Raw genomic sequence first — 21,943 nt, 5'->3', positions numbered from 1 at the left:
AACATATCAAAGAATTTAAATTGAAATTGTGATCGGTCCGTGTGTAAGTCACTTAGTTGACATGCTAATTTAGGAATGTTGTAAAATTTTGTTGTGTCTGTACTTCATAATATAACTCATCTAATTTAGATGTGTATTTAATTCAATCCTTTAAATTTTGTTGTGAATTTTTTTTTTTCATCCTCAAAAAAATATTTTTTTTATCCTCAAAGTTTTTTTTTTTTAATCATGCTTTGAAATAAAATATTTTCAAATGTAAATTATTTTCAGTAAAATATATTCAGGTGTTTAGTATAACAAGTAAAATTTTTCAAGTAATACCAAAACTAGGCAGTGGCTAGGCATGGCAATTCGTGTTCACGGGTTGGGTTCATATCGTGTTGAGCCATGAGTATTCGGCTATATGGGTTGACTCGAACCCAACTTGTTTACTAAACGTGTCAAGAATCCTCAACCTAAACACGGCCTGTTTATTAAACAGGTTAATCTGACCCAACATGTTTAACTCGTTTAATTAACAAGTCATGTAAATGTCAATGTAAATTACCCATTTTATAATCTATTTAATTAATAGGTCATACCTAACCTATATAATCTTTATCAATTCCCATGTATATAAATTTAAAATACAAATACAACTATAAATATAGTAATAGACATATAAAACAACCATAAATTAAGTAATAATATCAAAATAACTAATAACTTTATAAGCTAAATGGGTCTAACGACTTTGCATGCTGAACATGAATATGACCTGTTTATTAAACGAGTTAGCCGTGTTAACCCCAATATAATTCGAACCCATTTAGCCTCAACCTATGACCTATTTATAAATGGGTTAGTTGTGTTGGGTTCGCGGATTGTGTAAGATTTTGCCACCCCTAACAGTGGCTCAGCCATCAATGTTGCTGGTGTTGGATGTCTAGTGATTAGCAGTCGAAACGGTGGTTTCAGCAACTATATTGCTAGTGATCACCTTCGAAGCAATGTCTTTGGTGATCGAACCGCTAGCATCGGTGGCTAGAACGGTGCCTTTGGCCACCGGATTGCCAGCATTGGTTATTGAAACAATGACTTTGGTTATCGGACCACAGGCATTGGTGGCTAAAACGACGGCTTCAGTTATCAAACCACCAACACTGGTGGCTAGAATAATGGCTTCGATTGTTGGACCACTGGCATTGGAGGCCAAAATGGCATCTTTAATGATCGGATTGTCAATATTGGTCATCAGCACTGGATTACTAACACTGTTTGTCTAGCCCATCAAACTAATGACTTAACCACTAGATGGGGTGTGTAGAAGCCACCATGTGTTTTTGTAAAATATTTTACCAAATTTTTCAAGGTAAAATGTTTTCCCACTTTTTATAAAGGATTTTGTGATCAACGAAAAATATTTTACAAGTTTAACCATATTTTACATACAAACAAACATTGGAAAATAGGAAACTATTTTACTTCAAAACAAATGAAGCGTCAATTATTTAACTTTGATTTCTTTCCAATTTAGTTATTTTATCTACCTTCTGTTCAATTTGCAGGATAAAAAAAATGATGTTGTTTTGCATTTTTGTTTAACGTCAAATCTTAAAAATTTAAGAAAAATATTTGTTTTGAAATAATTGTTTAAAAGTATAAATAAAGTTAAAAAAAAAAAAAAACTCTCTCTCTCTCTCTCTCTCTCTCATACCTACTTGTTGCTTCCCACATCATAGTCAGGACCTAGCTCGCCGATATCATCTTAACCTAGCTTATCTTAATCACAACCCACACCACCAAAGCCACCTACGACCAACTACAAATTAATCACACCCTCTTTGTCATTAGTCTTGTGCTGTTATTGATCCCAATTTACCCCTTCTCTTTTTTGTTTTGGTCACAAAATTAGTAGACCTAGTTTTTTTTTTTTTTTTTTTTTGTGTGTGTGTGTGTGTTTTTCCTGCTTTTGATTTGTGTGTTTATTATATTTCTGCTGGATTTTGAGGTTGATTTGGAAGTTTGGATCTATGTTTTTATAGATTATATGCATTGGGTTTTATTTGGATGAAGGGGAAAGTGGTGAATGGGTAAAGAAAATAGCAACCAAATTTTTTTTCCTTGATATTGGTTGCTATTTTTTGCAATATTAGTGATTTGGTTGTTTAAGCTTAATTAACGACATGTTATTTGATTGTTTAACCTTTTTTTTTAAATATTTTATTATTTATTTTTAGATATTTTTAAACTTAGAAAGTGAAAATAATAAAACCAACATGAGATTGGAGATTGGACAAAACTGGACGGTAAGGAATAAATTGAAAGCAGATTAATATAAAGGGACTAATATGAAAAATATGAAACTTAATTGAAATATATCAAAATAAATAATTATTTGAAAATATATTAAAATTAAAGGATCAACATGAAGCGAAATGAAATTTAAAGGACTAAATTTGGAAAAGGCAGATATTTTCATTTTGTTTTTTTTCATTGATTTGGTATAATTTCGTCAATTTTTGGTTGTATATCTGTGTGTATGTATAAATGTGTATATATATATATATATACATATATATTTGATGGGTATATCAGTGTATATAGTCGTCTAAACCTCTAAATGCTTTAGCTAATAAATAATCATCTACCCTGCACCTTTTCTCTGTCATACTTCACCCCGTTTGTCTATTAGTCACTTGGATCAATTACATTAGATATATTTTTTATATTAAAAAAAAATTAAGATTATCTTGTTAGTTGTTAGAATCCAATCTCTTCTTCCTTGTGTGTAATTGTTTTTCTAAAAAAAAGAAAAAAAAAAAGGTATAATTACATTGTTTCAGAAATTTTTATGTAAATTTTCAAAACATTTCCATTTTCCATATGTAAGAACTCACACAAAAGAAAATGCATATTATGTATATATTTTTAATTAAAAAGAAAAATTAAGAGGAAACAATAATAGAAAATAAAAATTACGATATCTTATCCTTTAGTAAAGATGATGATAGAGAAAATGGGCATACCTTTATGATAGGACAAAACTTTCTATTCTCCGGTCTCCCTTCCTAAAATCAATTACAGTGTCTTTGCATTCCCTTCTCTTATCCAAAAAGATAATTGTCCAAATGGGGAAAATTCTCTCTCTTGCAATTTTTCATACATGAATCGAATAAAGTAAAGCATGTAAAGGGTCTAAATTACCCCTTTTTTTAGAATGGTCCCCATCTAATAATATTAATACTAATCCCAATTTATATATTTCACCGTCTTTCTTAATTAAAATATGAATTTTTTCTTAAAAAAAAAAAAAAAGAATGACCAAGATATCAATATATATATAAAATATATATGACCAAAAAAAAAAAAAAAAAAATTACTGCACATATATCCAATGAGAAAGGACAGTTTCAAATGTACATGAAACATTGAGATGTTGGATTTTTGTAGCTTTTCTGTTCCCTACTTTTGTGTCCTGTTTTGCTAGACATTTATTCCGTCATTTACAAACAAGAAAAATCTTCCATAGCCAATTATCTATTGATGCCAATTCCTACTATCATGTAAACTTCTTTTTCATTTATTACTGTAACTGGGCCTAGATCTTAGATTTATTGAGATTCATTTGCCACCTATCCTACAAAATGTCCTCACGATTGAAAAAGAGAATCCAAAGCTCAAAATCGGAGTTCTCTGTGTGTATATACTTATGAGTGAGAATGTTACATGGAAAATCTAAATTAAGGTGAGAAAAGGAAGAGTAAAAATAGAAAGAGGTTATTTTTTACTCCACCTAATTGGATATGTTTAGAAGACAGAAGGAGAGAAATCAATTACAAGCAAGTTAAGCAACCTAATATTAACGTTTCTATTTTTTTCTATACTTTAGATAAAATTAGTTTTGTTTTCAGGTACACTTTTAGCACAAAAATTATTTATAGACAAAGCTTCCATTCAAACTAATTTAGGAGACTTCCAAAACTATCGATGAATATTTTTTAAATAAGAATATATGTTGATGATTTTATCAATAGCCACATAGTGTATGGGTTGGAGAAATTTTTCTTTAAGCTGGTTTGAAAGTAATCTTTTAAATTTTGTTATTTTATTTTGTTAATTCAATCTTTTAGCAAAGTTGTAGGAAATTTAAGGCTATCTTTGTTCTGGTTTTATCATATTGACATAAGATACGTTTTTGAGAATTTCTCAAAGTGGTGAGATTTTTTTTTTCCTTTTACTAAAACAGTAAAAAAATTTATGGCATGGAAAGCTATAATAAGTACAATGTTGTGTGCACCTGCTATCCTAGTGAGTCCTTGATGAGTTATTTTAATTTTTAAGACCACGACTTTTACCATATTATTTCTATAACTATTATACGCGACAGACTTTAACCAATTGTCTGTTACTTTCACATAGACTCATCATTATTTCCCTACAACTCACAGTTTACCACATTAAAATTGGGTCAAAATTGATACACAAAATGTTATGGTCCTATATTTTCTCATTTCAAACATCTTTCATTCATTTGTTAAGGCTTTGTTTTATCTAGCCTTCCATGCTGTGTTACTTGTTAGTATTATACTAACCTGAGCAATGTTGTTAGGCAAAAATGGCAAAATACCCTTTTCGCCCAAAAGTTATAGGCAATCAAACTTTAAAAAATAAAAAACAAAAAAAATTATGGAACTTGAGTTCCATTTGAAATTTTTCAAGGAACTCAAGTTCCTTATTGAAATTTGATTTTTAGAAAATCGAGTTTCAAAACAGAGGCATTTTGCTGGAATTTTTAGGCGAAATGAGTATTTTGCCATTTTGGCCAATGTTGTTATAGTGCAAAGCTGGGACAAGCTTAGCGTGGATGAGATTCTTTGGTGGGCCTGTCCCAATAAGTGAAAATTATGTGTTTTTGTTTCTGACAATTCGATAGATAAGAGATAGGAGAATTGAATCTTGGATATCTAGCGTGAAAATAATAGGAAGTGTCAACAAGTTGAGCTACGAAACTCTTGACGTGTATGTGTTTTTTTTTTTTTTTTTTTTTTTTGAGAAACCAAACCATAAGCCTGGGGCTTTATTCAAAGAAAAAACTTAATGAACGTCACGATACACAAGCGGGGCAATATCAGCTGGCATGTCACCTAACCAACACTGATACCCAACCACTGACTTAGCTTTCTTAGTGAGAGCATCAGCAACAGAATTACAAACACGACTTCTTTGAGAGAAAACAACAAACTGAAAAGCACCTACACTGTAAAACACCAACGACTTGTATGTGTTTTTTTTTTTTTAGGTTGATTTGTTACGCTAGAAAACGGAAGTCAATTTACTGGAATTATTTCTTTTGAGAAAATAAAACTAAAATCAGTAACAAAACTATTTGCTCTTTTATTTCAAAATGGAAAGTTAGAGAAAGAAAAAAGTAACGTTTCCTTACAAAATTTCCAATAATTATCACATAGCATAAATAACAACAGGAAACATTTAACGATCCAAGGTGTTTTTTTTTTTTTTTTTTCCTAGTTTAAATTGCTATACGCCCTATAATTGAATTTGTAGAGTCTTACTTCTTTGTGATGCGTGGCGCAAACGAAACTGGAGAAGATTGTAGATCAAAGAATACACACGGGTCTCAAAATAAAAAATAAAAAATAAAAAATGCACACGGATCTAAATGTGAGTCAATCCCACCTATACCTATATGCATGTTATTATCAATTATAATTAAAAAAGACAAAGTTACCAATAAATTATCAATTGTTCTAACAGATTAATCCGATAAAAACTAATGAATTTAATAATAATTTTAATACTCACTCCTTACATGTGGATCTAATTTCTCCTTAATAAATGAAGCTAAACACATAAATTTTTAACTTTTTTAGTGGAATTGTGTAAATAGAGTAGAGGCAAGGTTTAAACTTATGATCACATGCTTCGGTACCATGATGTATTAACAATTGTACATCCAAAAATTTAAATTATTAAAAATTGTGAATTCAATTATTTAATCTTAATTCTATTACAGTGCAAGATTTTGATAGCCCTAGCTGTCTTAAGTTTTTTGTATTGATTGTCACTCCTTTGAAACTCATATTGTGCTTCTCTTTTTCTTAGCTTTGATTTGTCAATCTCCTACTCTTTCTTTTTCATTTATTTTATTTTTTAAAATTATTATTATTTAATAGTTACAACAATGAAAGAGAAAGAATTCGAATTTTGGTTCTTTTCTTAAAAGAGAGCATCCTATTACATTAAGCTACAATACTCCTAATTGTCATTTGGCCTCTTCTAGATTTAAAGGGACTACACCATTTTGATATTTGGTATATTTACTATTTAGTTCTAAAACCTATCTGTGACTACAATTTTTAATTTTATGAGTATGGTGGTAAACTCTACTCACTAGAAGTTTAGAACACACAGAGGGTTGAAATGTATATATAAAATAATTAGAATCCTGATGTCTGTCATATCAAAATATGCTCAGTCACATTTTGTTCAGCATAAAGCTGATTACAGAATTATTTATAACACTTCCAACTTAACATATATAGAACATCGTTTATTTGTAACCATCATAAGAGCTCTTATGCACTTAACACAACAATTAATAGAGCCCTTTTAGAACTTGAAATCCAAACTTACACTGCTTACAGTTACAGCAGTTGATACAATGAGTGCTTCACACACGTAGATTCACCAAGGATCTCTAGTATAGACACCCATGATGCATAAGGACTTACATTTGAAAATACGACGCTAACAAACTACACCACCCTTGACATCCAAAGGGATATATTTATTCCTATAACAATTGAAATTGACATAGGAAGTTTAGTATAGAGGACATAATAATTTATAGTGGAGGAGGAGGAGGTTATGGAGGCGATGGTGGAGATTTGTAGACATGAAAAGGCAGAGGCAAAAGAGATGGAGGTGGTGATACCTTGTAGAAATAAAACGGAGGAGGTTATGGAGAACATGGTGGTGGTAATTTGAAAAAATAGGGAGGTAAAAATGGATGTGGAAATTTGTAAATGGAAGAAGGTGCAGGGGGTGGCGAGAGTGGTGGTGATGGTAAAGGGGAAGATGATGGTGTACCATTAGGAGGAGGAGGAGGAGGAGGAGGGGATGGTGAGGGTGGTGGTGAATTGACAACATTGGGAGGGGAAGTTGATAAAGATGGCGGTGGTGGTGTTTTATTAACACCAGAAGGAGGTGACTCGTTATTGCCTGAAGCTAAAGGATGGTATTCTTCAAGGTCTGTTGGTAGCAAATGGTCTGGAGGGTAGGGTGCTTGGTAGTGGGCTGGTGGTGGAGAATCATGGATGTAAGGCCTATTAGCAACCACACTAGTGGCTATGAGAAAAAACGCTATAGCATAAACCATTTGGGGCCAAAGTTCTGAGTGCACAATTGTACCCATTTCTGGAAATTCAGCTCTATTTGCTAGAATATTAGTCCTTAGCCTTGCATGTTATCGATGGGAACCAACCTCTTATATACTAGCAAACCTGACAATCATATCTTTATTATTGCTTAATAACAATTGCATTAGTGCTTTAAATTTATTTCGAAATCTTATACACCATGTTTATTCTAATTTCTATGGCACAAACTTAGGTAGTTAGATTTATATAAAATATCCTATTTGTTATTTGTTCCTTTCAATGGCCCGTGATTATTAGCCTGCTAGTTCCCCTCAAGTATCTCTATTTCGTTAGTAAAAATGGAAAGCATGCTAGGGGGTTTTGTATGGCTGATTAAACCCTATTTTAAATCCTTTTAAAGCATGTATCTTTAAAGCTGTAAAATATTGTTATACATTTTTCTTCAACTATATATGTGTAGGAATACAAAAATAACAAGCACAAATGAGAGTATGAGCAAGAATAGAGCCAGAACGTTGAGTTAGGGGGTAGCTTTATTATTGGTTGTGTGCAGCGGGTTACTGAGAATTATTTATTTATTTATTTTATGGGTAAGAACAAAATTATTTTTGTTTAGAATTTTATAAAGGACATGGTTGTTTATTTTGGATAAAATTAGTTAATTAAGCTTTTTTTTTTTTTTTTTTTTAGTTTTACTATTGGTAATTTTTGTTGTTAAGCTATTTTTATGGGGTTTGTATATTTTGTTTTAGATTTTAGATCTATAATTTTTTTTTAATGGTCACTAAAATGAGGAAAATGCTAGAGTTTCAAACTTTTATATAAATTACTGATAATGTGATAAGTGGTTAATGGTAAGTAAAAAAATGATGTAAGTTATGGGCCCATATGCAAACCAATAAGAATTTGCCCTCAATATAGTTTGTAAAAAAGTTTGTGAGTATAGTATTATTCTTAAAGGAATCAATGATATTGTTTAAGCAAAACAAAATGTAATTTTATAGAACAAAATTGCTAAAATTGATACACATACATATAACAATATTTTAAAAAAAAAAAAATTGGGAGGGGTGGGGGGCCCACATACATATAATTGCATAAATTTCTTTCTGGATGGATGTGAAAGCTTGCAATTTTTTCCAATGTAATCTTGATTGACCAACCGTCATGAGTTACAACGATAGTGAAGTTTGCGACTTAGCAAATAGCTACCATATATTTTTCAGTAACCTGCAACCTTCATGAGCATGAAAAGTAAAAATTGTTATTAACATGTGACTCCTGGTGGATGTAATGGTTATGAATGTGATAAGCAGAAACTTGTTACGTCACAATTGCTTTCAAGCTAGTCTAAATCTGGCTAGACTGGCTTACCAATGTTTCAACAAATTAGACTGAGACTGAGGTTGACAGTTTGGTAATAGATCTTAATATGAGCCTTGTATTAGAAATGTTTGGATTTTAAATTTGCGTACCCCTTGCCGACCATTAAAAGTTCTATTTAGCTCAAAAAGCACTTTCTTTTTTAATTTTTTATAAAAGAAATTTAGAAACAGGTTTATTTATATATGCCTCTTCAAGTATTTGACTATTCTTGTGAGGGTGAGCAATTCCCCGTATTCCACATACCAAGTTATTATAGGGAATAATTTATTGGAGGTGGCTCCAAGATGCTAATTAGAAATTTTGTCAAAGACTAGATTTGGAAGAGAAAATGATTTCATTGAATTAATAATGATTACAAAGTTATTGCTTTATATACAGAAGGATCACTAACCAACTAACTTACCCGCCTAACTAATCATCAAAACAGAATTAACAGAAAACTAATACAGACACGTGAGGCTCATGTAATCACTAAAACATATATACAGTTATCTAAGCTACATGTCATTTATCACTAATTGATTGACAGCTACTTGTTCTTATTTGTTCTTCTTCTTCTTCTTTGCTTGTAAGTTGCAACCTTGTGTTCTTCATTACTGCAATGCTATATGTGCTTGTTGTTCTTCAATACAATTCTTACTTTGATACTCCCCCTCAAGATGGACTGATGGTGAATGAATGTTGATTAGTCCCATCTTGGTGAGAAGCTTAGAAAGCTAATTGAAACTTAAGGCTTTAGTCAACAAATCAGCAAGCTAGCACTGAGTTTTAACATGAATTAATCTGATCACTTTGGCCATAACTTTATCTCTCACCACGTGACAGTCTATTTCAAAATGCTTTGTCCTTTAATGAAATACTGGATTGGACCCTATGTGAAGGGCTGACTAACTATCGCATAAGAGTAAAGCTTCCCTGTTGTGATTCACTTGAATGTCTTTCAAGAGATATAAAATCAAACAACTTCATAAGTTGCTATTGTTGCCATGGCTCTGTATTCTAACTCTACAGATGACCATGAGATAGTGGATTGCCTTTTAGACTTCCAAGAAATCAAAGAGTCACCAAGGAAGATACAATAGCCAGTCACAGACCTTCTTGTGTTTGGACATGAAGCCCAATCTGTAAAACCCTTTACATACAATTCTGATGCATTAGAGAAAAAGATTCCCTTCCCTAGTTCATTCTTCAAATACTGAAGGACTTTATAAGCAATTTCCAAGTGAGGTCTCCTTGGTTTTGACATAAATTGACTCAACTTATGAACTGCATAAGTGATGTTAGGTCTAAAAATTGTCAAATATAGTAATCTGCCCACTAGTCTTCTCTATTTTCTTGGATCATTTAGTAGCACACCATCATACTTACTCAATTTAAGATTCTGCTCCATTGGAATTCTAGATGGCTTGCAACCAAGAAGCTCAGCATCACTCAATAACTCTAGGGCATACTTCCTTTGACAAAGAGCTATACCCTTGACTGTTCTTGAAACTTCTAGACCAAGGAAATACTTTAAATCACCTAGGTCTTTGAGTTTAAACTTTTGATCCAATAACACTTTGAACTGATCCACTTGCTCTTTATCATTAGTTGCAATTAACACATCATCCACATAGACTAACAGAGCTATAAAGGACTCACCTTGCTGTCTAGTGAACAAAGAGTAATTTGCCTTGGATTGTATGAATCCCAACTAAACCAAAGTTGTAGAAAACTTAGAGAACCACAACTTAGAAGCTTGCTTGAGACCATAAAGTGACTTATTTAGTTTGCAAACCATCTCCCCCTTGCTTTGGAAGCCTGGTGGGAGTGCCCTATAAACCTCTTCAGTCAAGTCCCCATGAAGGAAAGCATTGTTGACATCAAGTTGGCTTAAGAACTAGCCTTTCACAACAGAAACTGCCAACAAGCACTTCACAGAAACCATCTTTGCCACATGTTTCAAGATAATCTAAACCTTCTTTCTAAATGAATCCTTTGGCAACTAACCTGGCATTATAACTTTCTATTGACCCATCAGACTTGTATTTAATTTTGTAAACCCACTTACATCCAATGAGCTTCTTATGAGGTGGAAGAGAAGTAAGGGTCCAAATATGGTTGGCCTCCAAAGTTGCAATTTCTGCATCTGTAGTAGCTTGCCATTTGGGATCAGAAACAACTTGATAGTAGTGTAAGGGTTCAACAATAGCAGAAATAGAACAACAAAAGGTCTTATAGGAAGGAGAGAGATGATCATAAGAGATATAAAAGGATAAAGGGTGTGATGTACCTGATTGAAGCTGACCAAAAGTGGGGATTGATGTTACTTGGCTGCAATGATAAGCCTAAAGGTAAGGTTGGGGTGTGAGAGACTGCCAAAATTGGGGTGTCCTCAAAATAGAGATTCGGGTGCTTTTAAGGGCATTTCTCTTTTTGGGTAAGTGGTGTGGAGTCACCACTTTTTTTTTTTTTTTTTTAATACAAAAAAAATAAGTAAAAAAAATACATGATCAAAATACTTCATTGTCATTGATTGAATGATAAATACAATCTTGGTAAATTGAATCTTACAAGGCTTTGAGTCCTAGTTACATTCTATGCAAAAGAATACCTAGCTTTTTGTCCTAGTTACAATCTACCCAAAAATAAAAAGAAAGACAAAGCATAGATCTACCTATCCAAAAGAACTAAGTTCGGAGGCTAGGTTATGGAATGGGAAGGTGTTAGGCACACGTTCTACCCAGACATAGTCTGATCTTTTAGACTCTAAGGACCAATATACCCTTTTATGCATGATATGTCGAACATACATGATAGACGCTTGACCAGAACTAACTCACATAAGTCTATCTAAAATTCAGATATGTTTTTGTAAAAAAAAAAAAAAAAAAAAATTGATTTGATTCATTAAAAAAAGAAACTAGATTTGTTTTTGTGTAGATAAAAAAATTGGTTTTGTAAAGAAAATCAGATCTATTTATATATATATATATATGTGGGGGGTAAAATCCGTCAGCTGATGTTGGGCCATAGTACATGTACCAAGCCCAACCACGATAAGAAGAAAAGGCATGGGCGTAGGATATCCCATCCCAACCATGATGGGCCAGGCCTGCTTAGGGGCGTCCGAGGAGGAGTACCTCCTCGGACTCGCCAAATGAGTGTCCAATTCGCACTCCATACCTGGCGAAAGGTCACCCAATACGAAGGAATAGTGCGTGACGTTCAGGAAGGGGGGCAACCACAACTGCCGCATTAAATGCCAAGGAACTACTTTTCCAGCCGCATTAATGTGGAAGGGACAGGAACGCAGAATCATCTTGGCCAGTGCAACTCACAGAAAAGAGGAAGGATGACCTATGGGATAGGCACTCAAGTAGAGGGTCAGATGGTTGACAAGTGTAGGGTCATGATCTTAGGAAGGATGCTATATAAGAGAAGAAAATCCCCATGGAAAGGGGATCGCGAGCAGAAAGAAGAAAAAGATAGAAAAAGAGAAAGGAGATAGAAGCAGAAGAAACAGCCCCAGGGACCGTTATTCCAAAAGTTTGAAGGAATATCCTTACGTCCAACTGGTTGCATGGCTTGGTCATAACTACGTTTCCTCTGTCAAAGACCTAGTTCTGTAACCTACTCTCTACAAATTCATTGTTGAGGGACTTTTGGGCCAGAACCACCCGCCTGTTGGGCCTGAGCCCCAAAACCGCCCCCCTACAAATGTATATTATTTAATTTTTTTAAATAGTATTCATTATTTGGCTTTTATTACATATTAATTAAAACAAATTAGAACTTGTGGGGCCCAACAATATATGGGCCAGGCCCACTTGTTCACAGGAAGCTTTAAGGCCCAAGCCGAAGAAGGTGGTAATCCAAGCTCATTAGCGCAAAGCACAAATGGGCCCAGAGAAGCAGCCGAGGACGGTGCAGCCCTCGGCTGGCCCAAAGCTCCACCAAGAAAAGGGGCAAAAGCGGCATAGGAACAATCTTGAAAGAAAATCTGAAATATCTGGGAAAGGCTGCCCTTACTACCTTTCCCAGACAGAACTTTGCACCTAACAGAGCCATGTCCTTTAGCTTTATCAACTACTCCCAACGACTTGGGTTTGGGACTGATGGGACAAGTATCAGTCTTGGAAAGGTCGACCCTACACGTGGACGAAGGAAATTGAACGCATGCGAGTATAAAAGAAAAAATATGTAACCTAAAGAAGAGGCTCCCCAGTCCCACTGAAAAAAGAAAGGGCTCCAGAGGTGAATACACCTGAACCATGCATAAATACCTTAACAAAACCACCGCCGGGTAACCACGACTTAGCCTTTCGAACCCACTCTCTACAAATGATATTGTATGGGCCCATTCACGTCCTGACCCAACAACCATTATGGTTCGTTCCGGAACGTGACCCTACAATATATATATATATATATAAAGAAAAGAAAAAAAAGAACAAGGTTTTTGCTAAAAAATATCAGATCTGTTTTGGAGCAAAGTTAAAAATGGTGATTTTCATTAAGAAAAATCAGATCTGTTTTGTGAATAAGAAAAATTTAGATTTGTAGAAGAAAAAAAAATTAGATATGTTTTTATGAATAAAATAAGAAAAAGACTTTTGTTTTAGAAGAGGGACTACACTCATGAGATAAATCTATGTTACATGCATCAATCAAAAATCATCTCAACTTTTGATTTCTTCTCTTAAATTTCAAAATCTGCTATTTTTGTGTCAAAGAAAACTTTTCTAAAAAAAATCATATCTGTATTTAATGAAAATATAGATCAGTTTTATGTATTAAAATAATCAGATTTGTATTTAATAAAAATACAGATTAGTTTTATGTGTTAAAAAAAATAGATCTACTGACCCCCAAAAAAAAAAAAAAAAAAAAATCAGATTTGCATTTTATAAAAATACAGATCATTTTGTGTGTAAAAAAGAAAATCAATTGACTGCAAATTCCACTTCCCTAACGGATCTTTATTCCGTGACCGAAAGTCTTATTATTCAGGGGGCCGCGAGCCCTCATTTTCTCACTACTTGTACTATTATTCTATCACAATTATGGGGCGGTGGGGTCTTCGAGGGGATAGAATAGCTCAAAGCCGCGATACAGAGATAGATCACTAAAAATGTCTTTCGAAATGCGAGAGTAAGTCTCGGTTTCGGAATAGACTCTATCTCTATTCTCTTCTTTCTATTCTAGGAGAAGTTCGAATCCGTTCCGTTCGGATATTGATCGATCTTGGTTTGACATGGTTTATGCGTTACTGGTTCCCGGAAGAGTTAATATCTCCATTAGCTAAACCCCTTCTTACCCTACCTTTTGACTCGTATTTTGTTTGTACACAATCAACGGAGGCTTTCCCGACATATGTTGCAACGTCTTCAATAGCATGCTCTTACTTCGTCTTTCCCTTAATAAGTCATCAAATTTGGTGCTTTTTGATCCCCAGTTGCTATGGAGAACAAAGAATACGAGACTATTGAAGTGAAGTTTGGAATCATTTTTGTTTTCTATCTTCAGATTACCAAATTGGAAAATCACCAAGGCCTTTCAACGATTCGACACGCCCCCCTAAGCTAGACGCTTCACCTACCTGACCTCAGAGAGAATAGAATGAGTCGCCCTACTAGCCCTGGTCTTACTAAGAGTTTGAATTGCTCTGTAGGCTAGTAGGGCGAATGAATCGCATTAGTGTGATTTGGCTAGCTGAATCGCGCCCAACGAACAAATTGCCTCCTTGCTCTTTGTCTAAGATTGGAAAAAAGTACATACACAAAGATGTCCTCCTTTAGAGTATTACTAATGTCGTTCTCTGGTTATACTCCTAGCAGTATAACTGGAGGGATCCCTCCGTACTTTTATGGCTGGGTTGTGGCACTTTAGGAAATCCCTTAAATAGACTCACCTTCCCTGTAAGGATCTAGGGACTATTCAATGCCGTTCTACTGGCGGTATGTATTCGGACTCGGCTGACCGAAAACCTCTCATAGCTGTAGGGAAGTCATAAAAGGAAACAGAGCATCCAGGGTAGAGACACCGCAGTCTAGCAGACAAGATTCCTGATTCCAGATTTAAGAAACAAAGAAGCGAAAGGGAATCAAGGCTGATAAGATTGGAAGGGAAATCCCATGTAATACTCAATATTTCAAATAATGGGAAGCCATGCCAAAAATCAAAAATCCTAATAATTGGATAGAAATAGCAATAGAAAAAAGCCAAGAAAAAGATAATATTAAAAAGGAATTAATAAGATTTTGGAAAGAGTTTTACAATAAATATTTAGAAATGCCATTTGAAAATCAATCGAACGGTACTATGAAAATACAGATCAATTTTGTGTGTAAAAAAAAAATTAGATCTGTATTTAATGAAAATACAGATTTGATTTGTGGTTAAAAAAATCAGATCTGAAAAATTTAGATTAGTTTTTAATTTAAAGAGATCTTTGATCATGAGCAGATTTTGAGATTCAAGAGAGAAATCATAGCACATAATCATCTAAGAACATATTTAAAAAAAAAAAAAAAAAAACAATTTGAACAAAACATGGAAATTATATCAAGAATCAGAAATAATAAAATATCCTAAACCTATTCATGCATCATCAATCAAAATTAATAAAGAAGACTAGAAAAAGAAAAGAAATTAACTATCTCTTGCATGCGTGCTCTTCTTAGTGAAAGGATATTTAGGATTCAACTCTTTGAAGCCTAAAATATTTTGCTTACAGAAAAGAAATTCCTAAGGCAAAAGCCTCTATAATGTCTTTAACATAAGAGAGAATTGAAAAGAAGAGAGGAGCCAGAAAGAGGGGGGGTCAAAAAGCGTGAAAAAGTTTGTTGAATTTTGAGAGGCATCCTCTATTTATAGAGGTAGGAATGTTCAAAAAATTAGTTGAATGATCATAATACAAACTGGGACACGTCCTTATTTCTAAAAAATTGTAAAAGGTAAGGTTTATCTCAATCCAAAAGCCCTCGGGCCATGCCCCACATTTGTGCCAATCGGCATTCCAAGAGTGCCGAATGGGTGTTGGACACGCGTTTGAGTTTTAATCCATTTTGGTCTCCTATTTTGAGATTTTTTGAGCTGAGATTTGAACTTAGACGTGTTTTTAATTCGTATCCTAAAAATTAAACTTCTTTTCTGATAATTCAGGTTTTTCAGCAATGATTATCTTGTAGATAAATACTCCAAAAAACCTTGATTATCCTCAATTTCGTTGTTATCTGCTTATCCTTTTTATTCTCATGCATGCAAGCCTATTTTTGACACTAACTAACAACCAATCACAAAATCATTTAATTAATTTTAATTGTCTAACCAATCAGTATTAATTTAAATTAATTATGTGTGGGTGATTCCACCCAAACAAAATGCATGCAGACCGTGCAAACTTGGTCATGCGATATCTTTCAATCCGTTTTGGAAATCGGGCATACTGTTGCCACCGTTAGAATCCCAAGATCATTTTTATGATATGAAATGAATGAATTAATGCATGTAATGCAATCATGAATTTTGGGTATATGAATGGTCATTCTAGCCATCTTCTTTGATTAAATTATGGGTGCAAAATTAGGGGTGTTAATGTTTGACCCAACCCGCGAACACGACACGAACCCGACACGGGTTTTTTCGGGTTAGGGTTGGGCCTTAATGGGTTTGGGTCATAAACGGGTCAACTCGAAAGCGACACGATAAGAAACGTGTCATAAGCAGGTCAACTCGCATAACCCGCAATAGACACGGTTGACACGCTAATTTATATGTGTCAACCTGAAATGACCCACTTAACACAACCCATTTAACTCGTATAACAAATAAATATTTATTTTATTTTAAATTTGTCAAATACCTTTTATATCCAACATATATTTTAAATTTAAAAAGAAAAGTAAGTAATTACAAAAATTTACAAGGGATATAATATGAAATTGAAACTTTACAGACCCTAGAACTACTAATACTTTTTTTTTTTTTTTGGCATAGAACTTGCACAAATGAAATTGGATAAGCTTATGGAAGATGTTATGAATTTGGACATCAACAAAGAATCTATGGATGATAATCGTGGTCATAGTCAAGATTGGTCTACTGTTTGCTCAAATTCTTTCAATATTGATACTTAACATTTGGCGAGTTCCAAGGATATTATATTTTTTTTTGAACTATGTTATTTTATTTTTGTTGTATGCACTTCTTTTGGAGTGTAAAGAACTTATTTCTAGATGAATGTTATATATTTTTTTTAACTATATTATTTTGAATGTGGGTTGAAGACTTGAAGTGTATGCACTGTTTTTTGGGATGTAAAAAAAATTATTTCTAGATAGATGTTATATTTAATATTATGCAGGTTGAAATGAGTTGTGTTACATTCGTGTTAACCCAACACGACTCGTTTATTAAGCGTGTCAAATGGGTTGGGTTAGGTCAACCCGCCTTATTAATAGGTCGGGTTAGGGTTGAAGGATCATGACACGATTATTAAATAGGTCGGGTTAGGATTGAGCCATTTAGTCGAATACCCCTACCTCTACACAACACGAACCCGACACGCTAACCCGAATTGACACCCTATAGTGGACCTCCTAAGAAAAGGATCAGGTTGAGAAGAATCATCAGGAGCATCAAGGAGATCATGAAACATATCTTCATCAATATTATGATGAATATCAATGATATTTTCATCAGAAACAGAAGAAGTAGACACAGAAGTTAAGTGAATTGAATCAGAATAAGGATCATCAAGAAAATAGAAGGAATGGGAGAGAATGAAGGTAAAGGGATAAAGGAAGAGTGAAATGAAACGGTTTGAGACATGGAAAAAGGAAAAACTGTTTCATGGAAGATAACATCACTTGATACAAGAGTGGAATGTGTTTGAAGTGCAAACAACCTATAACCTTTGACATGGTAAGGATAGCCAATGAATACACACTTTCTAGCTCTAAGAGAGAATTTAGTCTTGTTAGGACTAGTGGTGGAAGCAAAACATAAACAACCAAAAGCCCAAAGATGAGAATGAGAATGTACCTTATGGAAAAGAAGTTCAAAAGGTGTTTTATTATGAAGCAAAAGTGATGGCAATTTATTAATCATATAAACTGCAGTAAGGACACAATCACCCCAAAAGGAAAGAGGGAGACCAAATTGAATTTACAAAGCTCTAGCAGTGGACAATATATGTTGATGTTTTCTCTCCACAACAGAATTTTGTTGTGGAGTATAAACACAAGTAATTTGATGAATGATGTCATGGTCAGAATAAAATTCTGGTAATTTGAACTCTAAAGCATTATCAAACCTAAAAGCTTTAATTTTTGGTTCCAAATTGTGTACAAACCATATTATAAAAAGAAACAAGCAAGGCCTTAACTTCAGATTTTGCCTTAATAAGGAAAAGCCAAGCTGCTCTAGTGGCATTATCAACCAAAGTTAGGAAATATTTATGTCCAGCAATAGTAGGAATAGAAAAGGGGCCCTAAACATCCGCGTGAATCAAATCAAAAGAACTTCATACATTTTATTATCAAATGGAAATGGTAATCATCTTTTTTGTTTTGCCAAAGGACAAACAGTTCAATGTTTAGTTCAGCAATTCTGTAAGAAAGGAACAAAACTGCTTAAAGATTGAAGCTAAGGATCAGAGGGGTGCCCTAGTTTAGAGTGCCACAAGGAATACAAATGATTGTGAGAAAATACAAAAGAGAAAACAGTAAAACAACCTAGTTTATGCTTGGCAAGGAAATCAACAAGCATGACGAAAGCTAAAGACAAACTTGAATTCTATTGTAAGTACAGACCATCAAACATTTGCCTTACTCCAATTGTGCTCCAGTTGGTAAGGTCCTGTATAAAGCAAAAAGTAGATAGAAATTCAAGACAAAAGAGTTGATCTTTAGTCATAACACTAATAGATAAAAGATTGAAAGAAAAAGATAGTACACATAGGACATTTGTAAGGGTAATGTGGGAGGAAAGTTTGACAGTGCCAATATGTGTTACAATAGCTGCTTCCTAATTAGGCAACTCAACTATGGTATGTGAAATAATAGTTATTAAAGTCAACAAATTCACATAACAAACTATTTGATTTGTTGTCCTAGTATCCAAGACCCAAGTATCCATACTATAAGCTCTTCTATTGACAATCTTAGCAGAAAAGATAGAATGCATAAGGTTCAAAGAGATAAGTGCAATTGCATTATTGGGAAAAGTCATAGTATTGGCCATGTGGTAATCTTTCCCTGGTGGATTCTGCTGAATTAAACTTAGTATTGAACCAGTTAAGGCCAAGAGTTGTTGGTACTGACCTGGTGTGAAAGAAGGGGCATAGTGGTGATAGGAGAATGAGTAGTGATAGCTTCTTGAAGTGGCATCACCATTTGATTATGATATTGATCTTGTGAGGCAAAAGAAACCTAATGAGCCATGTAAGTTTTGTTCTTGAATTTGTAACTTGGTGGAAAGCCGTGTAATTTGTAGCACTTATCAACAGTGTGGCCTAGCTTGCCACAGTGAGTGCACATTGGCCTCTCTTTTCCCTTGGTAAGATGAGCCTCATTGAAGACATAAGTGAAATTTTGACTTTTGGTGGCTAGAGTAGTGGATTCAACCCTAGTAGGTAGATTGACATTCCTTTGCATCTCTTCTTGAATCAACAAAGAATACACATGTTGACTTAAGGAAGAGGATCTATAAGCAAAATTTGGGTCTTGACTAGGGAAAATGAATCATTCAATCCCATGAGGAACTTCTGTAAGGTTGAATTTAATCAACCATCTTGTTGGCTTTATTCGGTGCCAAATTTGCTTGTATTTCAGCAATTAGTAACCCTGTATTTAGGTGGAATTCTTGTAAGGGTAGTGAGTGAGATAGTGTGAAGAAATGCTTAAGAATGTGCAAGAAAAAAACAGAGACTCGCAACTGGATCTCGAGGGTGACTCGCAGCTAAGCCGCCAAAAACTGCACACGTGCCAGGCATGCCAGAAGTTGAAGCGTCATGCTAGCTGGAGCACTACAGGACAAAATAGGACAACTGGCCGTTTAGTTATCTCGCGGCTGGAACTCACGACTCAATCAAGCCGCGAGCCAGCCTTGTTTTGAAAAACCTGACTCTTCACACCCTAGTATAAATACCCCTATACCCACGAAAGAAAGAGAGCTTCTAGAGAGAATTTTGAAAGAGAAACCCTAGAGAAAAACAAGATTGATTCATCCACAATTTTCACATAAGAGACTTTTCAAATTCCTCAACTCTCTTCCTCTCCAATGTTAAATCCTTAAGAGACTTTTTACCAAAACCTTTTCTCACCATATCCATTACTGTGAGAGGACTGTTTGGTGTTTTGGGAAGCAGTTAGGAAGGAACCAATTTCACATTGGTTGATACTATGGTCAAGTAGCGGAATCCGGGAAGTTAGAAAAGAAATAGGTTCGGCGCAACTTTGTTGGAGTAAGAAGCTTAGAGGGCTTAGGTATACTGGGTAGATTAGGCTTGGAGGGTCTATTGTTGTTCATGTATCCCAACTACATTTTCTAGTGGATTACTTACCGCTTGGAGAGCGGCAGAGAGGTTTTACGCCGAGGGTTTCGGTTTCCTCTTCGATAACACATCGTTGTGTTGTCCTTGTGTTTGCATATCTCTTCCCTTAATTTTTGCCTTTTATTTTCTGCAGTGGATGTGATTTTAATTGGCTTAGATTGTGTACAAACTTGAATTGCAGATGGTGAATTCGTAATTGGGGATAACAAAGTGAGAGAACCATCTATGAAACCTAGCTTATTCTTAGCAATGAGGAACTTCCTAACTGACCGAGCCCAAGCAAGATAGTTTTCTCCACCAAGGAGAGGATGAGAAACAAGAGCAACACCAGGATTCTCTCCATGGTGTAAAAACAAAGGATCATTCAAATTTGATGAATACTGTGAGAAAGTTGGAGTCTCAGAAGTTGAAGTACTAGTTGTGACAATGGCAGCCATTGAAGGAGCTTCTAAACTTTGAAGAGAGAAAAGAAGAAAATATGAAATCAATCCCAAAATCAATTAGAAGAAACCCTAAGTTTTGTGCTCTGATACCATGTCAAAAACTAGATTTGGGAGAGAAATTTATTTCATTGAATTAATTATGATTACAAAGTTATTGCTTTATATACAGAAGGATCACTAACCAACTAACTTACTCGCCTAACTAATCATCAAAACAGAATTAACAAAAAACAAATATAGGCACGTGTAATCACTAATATATATATATATATATATACACAGTTATCTAAGCTACAAGTCATTTATCACTAACTATTGGCAGCTACTTGTCGTTCTTATTTGTTCTTCTTCTTCTTTGCTTCTAAGCTGCAACCTTGTATTCTTCATTACTGCAACTACTGTCTATGCTTGTTGTTCTTCAATACAATTCTTACTTTGATAAATTTTGAACCCAAGATCTCATAGATGTTACGAGATTTCAATACACTAAGCCAATCCCTTGTGATTATTGAGGGGAAAAAAACCACAGCAATTCTAACAAAAGGGGCCATGACGAGTATTTTAGCAAAAAGATCAAATTTGTGCTTATTCCTTAAACCTCTTTTCAATACATAATTAGATTTTAATGAAAATAATGCATGGACAATTTTTTTGTTTGTACAGCTTGACACTCCCCCATTATTCTTCCCCTCACTCTCCACTTGTTTTAGGGAGGAAAAAAAAAATCAACTTAGCCATTACAAAGAGAAAGAGTCATTGTTGATCTGAAAAAGCCATGGTCGATTTAAGGAAGTCGTCGCCAATCTAAGAGAGAGAGAGAGAGAGAGGAACTATTTGAGGTGGTTGGGAATGAATTGGGTAATCAACTTGAATAATCAATAATATTAATATTAATATTAATTTTTTGATAGATACTATTGATATGAATTTACTGTGTCTATTCCATAATAATTTTTTTTTTTTTATTATCAAGTTAAGACACCAATTGATTTTTGATGTAGGTAGGATTTGAAGCCAAATTTCTTATTTGAGAACAAATAATTTTATCAATTGGACTAATTAGAACTCACAATAATAGTAACAATAATTTATTATTGTTGTTATTGTTATTATCAATAATAATAACAATAATATCTAAATAAATTTTGGTCATTAATTGTATTAATTGGGTTCGAGCATGAAAATACAAAATA

The 21,943-nt window shown here is 34.0% G+C and overlaps 1 protein-coding gene across 1 annotated transcript; it reads right to left on the bottom strand.

Moving 5' to 3' along the window:
- Positions 1–9,723: 9,723 nt before the first annotated feature.
- LOC126701061 (uncharacterized mitochondrial protein AtMg00810-like) lies at positions 9,724–20,744 on the bottom strand. Its single transcript, XM_050399203.1, has 4 exons — positions 20,478–20,744; positions 10,546–10,647; positions 10,137–10,461; positions 9,724–10,034 (listed from the first exon to the last, which is right to left on the bottom strand). Exons 1-4 carry the CDS (start codon positions 20,742–20,744, stop codon positions 9,724–9,726), a joined length of 1,005 nt encoding a protein of 334 aa, XP_050255160.1.
- Positions 20,745–21,943: the final 1,199 nt, after the last annotated feature.

This window comes from Quercus robur, chromosome 9, assembly GCF_932294415.1.
Source record: "Quercus robur chromosome 9, dhQueRobu3.1, whole genome shotgun sequence".
NCBI classification, from domain to species: Eukaryota; Viridiplantae; Streptophyta; class Magnoliopsida; order Fagales; family Fagaceae; genus Quercus; species Quercus robur.
The sequence above is the reverse complement of the archived record's forward strand: the minus strand, read 5'-3'. Positions and strand labels throughout refer to the sequence as shown.